The sequence below is a fragment of the Oncorhynchus nerka genome, linkage group LG11 (assembly GCF_034236695.1).
Source record: "Oncorhynchus nerka isolate Pitt River linkage group LG11, Oner_Uvic_2.0, whole genome shotgun sequence".
NCBI classification, from domain to species: Eukaryota; Metazoa; Chordata; class Actinopteri; order Salmoniformes; family Salmonidae; genus Oncorhynchus; species Oncorhynchus nerka.
Window position 1 is genome coordinate 42,076,665 of NC_088406.1, and position 7,473 is coordinate 42,084,137.

General features: G+C 42.2%; 1 protein-coding gene across 1 annotated transcript in view; it reads right to left on the reverse strand.

The window, feature by feature from the left end:
* Window positions 1-6,776, reverse strand: part of LOC115136871 (ubiquitin-associated and SH3 domain-containing protein B-like) — a 51,578-nt gene extending 44,802 nt beyond the window's left edge. Inside the window, exon 1 of the mRNA XM_029672744.2 lies at window positions 6,501-6,776. Coding sequence (XP_029528604.1) covers window positions 6,501-6,628 — 128 coding nt within the window. The 5' untranslated portion in view covers window positions 6,629-6,776. The remainder of the gene's footprint in view (window positions 1-6,500) is intronic.
* Window positions 6,777-7,473: the final 697 nt, after the last annotated feature.

Here is a 7,473-nt window from a genome sequence, read left to right on the forward strand (position 1 = left end):
GAAGACGGAAGGGACGTAGCCAGCGGTCAGGGATGAGTTGATGAGCGAGGTGAGGTAAGGGAGAAGGTCTCCGGAAATGGTCTGGAGAAGAGAGGAGGGGATAGGGTCAAGCGGGCAGGTTGTTGGGCGGCCGGCCGTCACAAGACGCGAGATTTCATCTGGAGAGAGAGGGGAGAAAGAGGTCAGAGCACAGGGTAGGGCAGTGTGAGCAGAACCAGCGGTGTCGTTTGACTTCGCAAACGAGGATCGGATGTCGTCGACCTTCTTTTCAAAATGGTTGACGAAGTCATCTGCAGAGAGGGAGGAGGGGGGAGGGGGATTCAGGAGGGAGGAGAAGGTGGCAAAGAGCTTCCTAGGGTTAGAGGCAGATGCTTGGAATTTAGAGTGGTAGAAAGTGGCTTTAGCAGCAGCGACAGAAGAGGAAAATGTAGAGGAGGGAGTGAAAGGATGCCAGGTCCGCAGGGAGGCGAGTTTTCCTCCATTTCCGCTCGGCTGCCCGGAGCCCTGTTCTGTGAGCTCGCAATGAGTCGTCGAGCCACGGAGCGGGAGGGGAGGACCGAGCCGGCCTGGAGGATAGGGGACATAGAGAGTCAAAGGATGCAGAAAGGGAGGAGAGGAGGGTTGAGGAGGCAGAATCAGGAGATAGGTTGGAGAAGGTTTGAGCAGAGGGAAGAGATGATAGGATGGAAGAGGAGAGAGTAGCGGGGGAGAGAGAGCGAAGGTTGGGACGGCGCGATACCATCCGAGTAGGGGCAGTGTGGGAAGTGTTGGATGAGAGCGAGAGGGAAAAGGATACAAGGTAGTGGTCGGAGACTTGGAGGAGTTGCAATGAGGTTAGTGGAAGAACAGCATCTAGTAAAGATGAGGTCGAGCGTATTGCCTGCCTTGTGAGTAGGGGGAAGGTGAGAGGGAGAGGTCAAAAGAGGAGAGGAGTGGAAAGAAGGAGGCAGAGAGGAAAGAGTCAAAGGTAGACGTGGGGAGGTTAAAGTCGCCCAGAACTGTGAGAGGTGAGCCGTCCTCAGGAAAGGAGCTTATCAAGGCATCAAGCTCATTGATGAACTCTCCGAGGGAACCTGGAGGGCGATAAATGATAAGGATGTTAAGCTTGAAAGGGCTGGTAACTGTGACAGCATGGAATTCAAAGGAGGCGATAGACAGATGGGTAAGGGGAGAAAGAGAGAATGACCACTTGGGAGAGATGAGGATCCCGGTGCCACCACCCCGCTGACCAGAAGCTCTCGGGGTGTGCGAGAACACGTGGGCGGACGAAGAGAGAGCAGTAGGAGTAGCAGTGTTATCTGTGGTGATCCATGTTTCCGTCAGTGCCAAGAAGTCGAGGGACTGGAGGGAGGCATAGGCTGAGATGAACTCTGCCTTGTTGGCCGCAGATCGGCAGTTCCAGAGGCTACCGGAGACCTGGAACCCACGTGGGTCGTGCGCGCTGGGACCACCAGATTAGGTGGCCGCGGCCACGCGGTGTGGAGCGTTTGTATGGTCTGTGCAGAGAGGAGAGAACAGGGATAGACAGACACATAGTTGACAGGCTACAGAAGAGGCTACGCTAATGCAAAGGAGATTGGAATGACAAGTGGACTACACGTCTCGAATGTTCAGAAAGTTGAGCTTACGTAGCAAGAATCTTATTGACTAAAATGATTAAAAATGATACAGTACTGCTGAAGTAGGCTAGCTGGCAGTGGCTGCGTTGTTGACTTTGTAGGCTAGCTGGCAGTGGCTGCGTTGTTGATTCGGGGGCTAGCTGGCTAGCTAGCAGTGTTGATTACGTTACGTTAAAAGAACGACAATAGCTGGCTAGGTAACCTAGAAAATCGCTCTAGACTACACAATTATCTACACAATTATCTTTGATACAGAGACGGCTATGTAGCTAGCTATGTAGACGGTGGGCGTTAGCTAGCTGGCTAGCTGCTGGGCAGATACGTTAGGACGACGAAATACGATAATTACGCAATTATCTTTGATACAAAGACGGCTATGTAGCTAGCTAAGAAGAAATTGCTAAGATTAGACAAATCAAACCGTTGTACTATAATGAAATGTAATGAAATGTAATGAAAAGTTATACTACCTGCAGACCGAAGTGCAGACCGAAGTGCAGATGCGACTGCTCGCTCCAACCCGGAAAACAGCAGTGTGCACAGCACGCACCGCCAGGTATGACTGGAATCAAATCCCTGCTGAAGGGTTGTATGTTTGGCAAAATGACAATGTGTAGAAAGCAAGTCTGAAAAACAGCACCTCGTGACTGAGTTTCATCATCCCAGATATTATTCGGTACATTGTTGCCTTTTGCTCTTTCACTCCTCAGTGATATCTCTCACACACTGTAGCTACTGTGGTTCATCCCACCATAGAATATCTAGTAAATGTCAGTTGATGCTGACCCAGCTTTGTTCCCATCCTGCATTGTCATTCTCCTAAGCATCTAAGTGAATATCCGACTGCTTGACTATTTCAGTCCATGCACAGCGTCCAGTGATTCCAACATGCTCTCAGGCAACCCCTTCTCCCCCTCCCTGGACCAAAACACTAGTCAGTGACAGAGGTGGCAGATATGATGAATCTCCTAGTGTATGTCCCTTTAAGTCAGCCAGGAAATGTAGTGGGGTCAATACTTGAGTGAGGGAGATAGAGAGAGAAAGAGGAAGAGGTTATTAATAACTTGCTCTGTCATGGCCGAGCAGTCACGGGCTGTCTAATGTAAAAGAGCTTGTGGCTTCTCTCACAGCTTCTAGGCATTCTCTCTCCCTCTTTCTTTCTCTCTCTGCTGACAAAGGGAGCCTCAAGGCATTCCTACTGCCATGTGTGTGTGCGCATGCGTAATGTCTGTGACCATTCAACATGCAAGTCACAACAGACTCCCTATGACATCTGACCTCAATGTCTAGGAGGTAATACAGATTTGAGACTGTGACTTAAAAGTGTGAGATGTAAAATAATGCTATTGTGAATAACTTTGATAATAATCCCTGGGATGCATATTTCATATTCTACTGAACAATGATGTGGGTTGTGATCCTGATCACATAGAAATTATGCAATTGATATAAGTTTGAAAAGTTAACAATGTATTTACTCTCCATAATGGTGACATGAGGACAACTGTAAATGCTTCCTTACATGGTGGGTCTGTCTCAGTCTGTGAGTCTCTCCAAGTGAGGACCCAGCTGACATAATAGTTGTATACTGTGCTGCAGTAATTTGGTCACATCAAGAACAGTCAATCCATTCAGCTCAAAACATAAAATTGAGCGTGATCCATATGACACACAGTCTCTCAAGGTCACGTAATTTCAGTTTCTTCCAGACTTAAAAACGTTTTCTGTTGGCTATCATATCTGTGTAGGTGAAGTGTATATCTCATCTCATCAATACCATCTGCATTTATAAGAATTCCAGCTTACATACAGTCTCCACCAACTACCATTAATGTCTATTGTGCACCAAACTCCAACCCAGACCAAGAGCAACATTCATGATTACAGTAGCCTATGACATGACCTATTGAGACAGACCGGTTTCATAGAGTAGACGTTACATATTAAACAAACATCTGGGGCACTCAAATTAATATGATATGTTATGTTTTGTATTGTTACATAAGACAACCTGGACTCAGGGATAGACGCGATACAGTAAAAACAAATCCGAGACACTGAAATTAGTATAATATGTTACGTTTTGTATAGTATGTATTAACTTGTGGATCCATTTAGTATGATATGTTACAAATTCCAATTTGTACAATATATTACGAATTTGCAATACGTATAATAAGTTACGAATTCCAATTTGTTGTGGCTAAAGTTAGCTAGGGGGCTAATGTTAGCTAAGCAAGGGGATAGGCATTAAGGTTAGGGTTAAGGTTCGGGTTAGGTGTTAAGTTAATGGGTTAAGGTTAGGGGAAGGGTTAGTTAACATGCTAAGTAGTTGCAAAGTAGCTAAAAAGTAGTAAGTAGTTGCAAAGTTGTTTATTAGCTAAAATTGTCTGCGATGAGATTCGAACACGCAACATTCGGGTTACTTGTTTTAATGGTGTTGGTTGTTTGTGTTGATTTTAGTTTTTTTAACAACAGTTAATGGTCACATGAAATTACTTATGGGCTGCTTGTAAAACCCATACAGCGCTGTGAAGCGCAGAGCCAGAGATATGATGTCATGTATAGCATGTTACTGTACGGCCACTAACTTCCAATTTAGGTGTTTATTAGTGCCCAAATCTTCCAATTTCAACAAGTATACGTGTAAGACTGTAAAGGGCTACCATATCATACTAATTTGAGTGGCCCAAATTGCCCAGATTGTTACATCTATTCTATGAGGCCAGGCTGTTACTTAAGGTAAAAACAAAAAGGTAGGTGGATGGTCGTATAACGTGAACACAGCCTGAATCTCATCACGGACAACTTCAGCATTTTGCAAGTACTTACTACTTTTTAGCTACTTAGCATGTTAGCTAACCCTTCCCCTAACCCCAATCTTAACCCTTTAACTTAACTCCTAACCTTAACACTAACCCCTAGCCTACCTAACAGTAACCACTTAGCTAACATTAGCATTACCCACCTAGCGAACGTTAGCCAAAACAAATTGGAATTCATAACATATCATACAGTGCCTTCAAAATGTATTCATACCCCTTGACTTATTCCACATTTTGTTGTGTTGCAGTCTGAAATCAAAATGGATTAAATATATTTTTCCTCACCCATCTACACACAATACCCAACAATGACAAAGTGAAAACATGTTATTAGAAATTTTTGCAAATGTATTGAAAATTAAATATAGAAATATCTAATTTACATACTTATTCCACACCCCTCAGTCAACACGTTAGAATCACCTTTTGGCAGGGATTATAGCTGTGTCTTTCTGGGTAAGTCTCTAAGAGCTTTACACACCTGGATTGTACAATAATAGTACATTATTATTTTTCAAATTCTTCAAGCTCTGTCAAGTTGGTTGTTGATCATTGCTAGCCAGCCATTTTTAAGTCTTGCCATAGATTCTCAAGCTGATTTAAGTAAAAACTGTAACTAGGCCACTCATGAACATTCAATGTCATCTTGGTAAGCAACTCCAGTATATGGCAGTATACTCCAGTATTTGGCCTAGTATTTTAGGTTATTGTCCTGCTGAAACGTGAATTTTCCTCCCATTGTCTGTTGAAAAGCAGAATGAAACAGGTTTTCCTTTAGAATTTTACCTGTGCTTAGCTCTATTCCGTTTATTTTTATCCTAAAAAACTCCCTCGTCATTGCCAATGACAAGCATACCCATAACATGATGCATCCACCACCATGCTTGGAAATATGAAGAGTGGTACTCAGTGATGTGTTGGATTTTCCCCAAACATAACACTTTGTATTCGGAAAAGAAAAGTTCATTTCTTTGCCTAATTTTTGATCAGTTTAACATTAGTGCGTTATTGCAAACAGGATGCATGTTTTGGAATATTTTTATTCTGTAAACGCTTCCTTCTTTTCACTCATGTAGGTTAGTACTGTGGAGTAACTATAATGTTGTTGATCCATCCTCAGTTCACAGCCATTAAACTCTGTAACTGTTTTAAAGTCACCACCATGAAATCCCAGAGAGGTTTCCTTCCTCTCCGGATGCCGGTATCTTTGTAGTAACTGGGTATATTGAAACACAATCAAACATGTAATTATTATCTTCATCATGCTCAAAGGGATTTTCAATGTCTACATTTTTTTTTTACTACCAATAGGTACCCTTCTTTTGTGGATGAACCTGTGTTTGAAGTTCACTGCTCGACTGAGAGACCTTACATATAAATTGTATGTGTGGGGTACAGAGATGAGATAGTCATTCAAAAATCCTCAAGACTATTATTGCACACAGAGTGAGTCCATGCAATTTATTATGTGACTTGTTAAGTGGTACATTTGTACTCCTAAACTTATTTAGGCTTGCCATAACAAAGGGTTTGACTACTTATTGACTCGACATTTCAGCTTTTCATTTTTTATTAATTTGTAAAAAATGTCTAAAAGGATATTTCTACTGACATTATGGTGCAATTTGTGTAAGCCAGTAATAGAACATCTAAATGTAATCCATTTTAAATTCAGTAACACATCATACGAATTGTAATTCGTAACACATACGAAATGGATCCAAAAATAATATATACCCTACCAACGTAACATATCATACTAACTTGAGTATCCCGGGTTTTAGTTTTGTATAATACGTCTACCCCTACCCCCGAGTACAGGTTGCGTGAGAGTTTCTGGTCATGAGGAAAAGTAGGCAACTGCCAGCCAATTGCGCATGGTGAGAAAGAGAATGGGATCAATACTTTGCCTTCGAAGGTGAAATACGACAGTGCGTCAGAAAACATTATTTTTAACAATGCAAATTGTCATTTTAACACATGCTAAAACTATACCCAAAGAGCTAGTGTTCATCTCTACGAGTGACTCGGATAAAGTACACAGTAGCCTACTTACGCCCTGGCTTTGGGGAAACCCATCGATAAGAGGACGTCCAAATTCGATCCATATTTCACAGTGCCGGATACTTTCGGCCGAAGGCTTCGCGGGATGATTTTGCTGAAGAGATCCTCTTTTGCAGCCATGATTCAGGATTCCATTGGTTTCAGACTAGATCCAGTCTACGATACTGTAGCGAGTGGTGGGGAAAGATATCTAATAGTCTACAACCGATCATTTTTGTGAGCAAGTGCGGTCGCTCCCTCCCCGCCCCCAGAAACTCAAATTATGTCTGCTGCTGCGATTTGAATTTAAAAAGGAAAGATACGTGCAGAGCGCACGGGATTTATTATGCATTTTCGCCTCTTCTCTGTATGGGACCCATTGCGGTATGCTAAATTATAGTAGCCGAATAATAATAGGTATACTAGCATAATAATAGACTATTCAGTATAGCTTGAGCCAAAAATAAAAGAGAATTGTAGATAGTGAGCAATATGTAATACAGAGTAACGTTAGACCCAGTCTAATATGGAACAATAAATAAGTGAAATTAGGCTACTAATAAACTGCATTTGCCTAATAAATTAATAACCCATATTTATTCAATGTTCATAAAAAGACAATGTGTTACATTTATAAAATGACTCACAAACCATTACCTGGCACATTCATTTCACAACTGTCTCATCATATACGATTCATACAGGATATCATGGGCTACAAATCTGCCCACATGAATAGAAAAATATAATGCTGTGTCATCTTAGCTCCAGATTTTATATTTGATTGATTATAATGACGTCCATTATAGATCATTTAAAATCATACTTGGCTGTTGGTTGCAATGGTACCAGATGGGTTATATGGTACAATCACACAGAACGCTTTCCTCATCTCCACCTAGTGTGAAAGCAAAGACATGCACAACATTACTACTGTACTGGTAACACTGGATTTGGATAGTCCTCTATAATAGACCCTACAGATG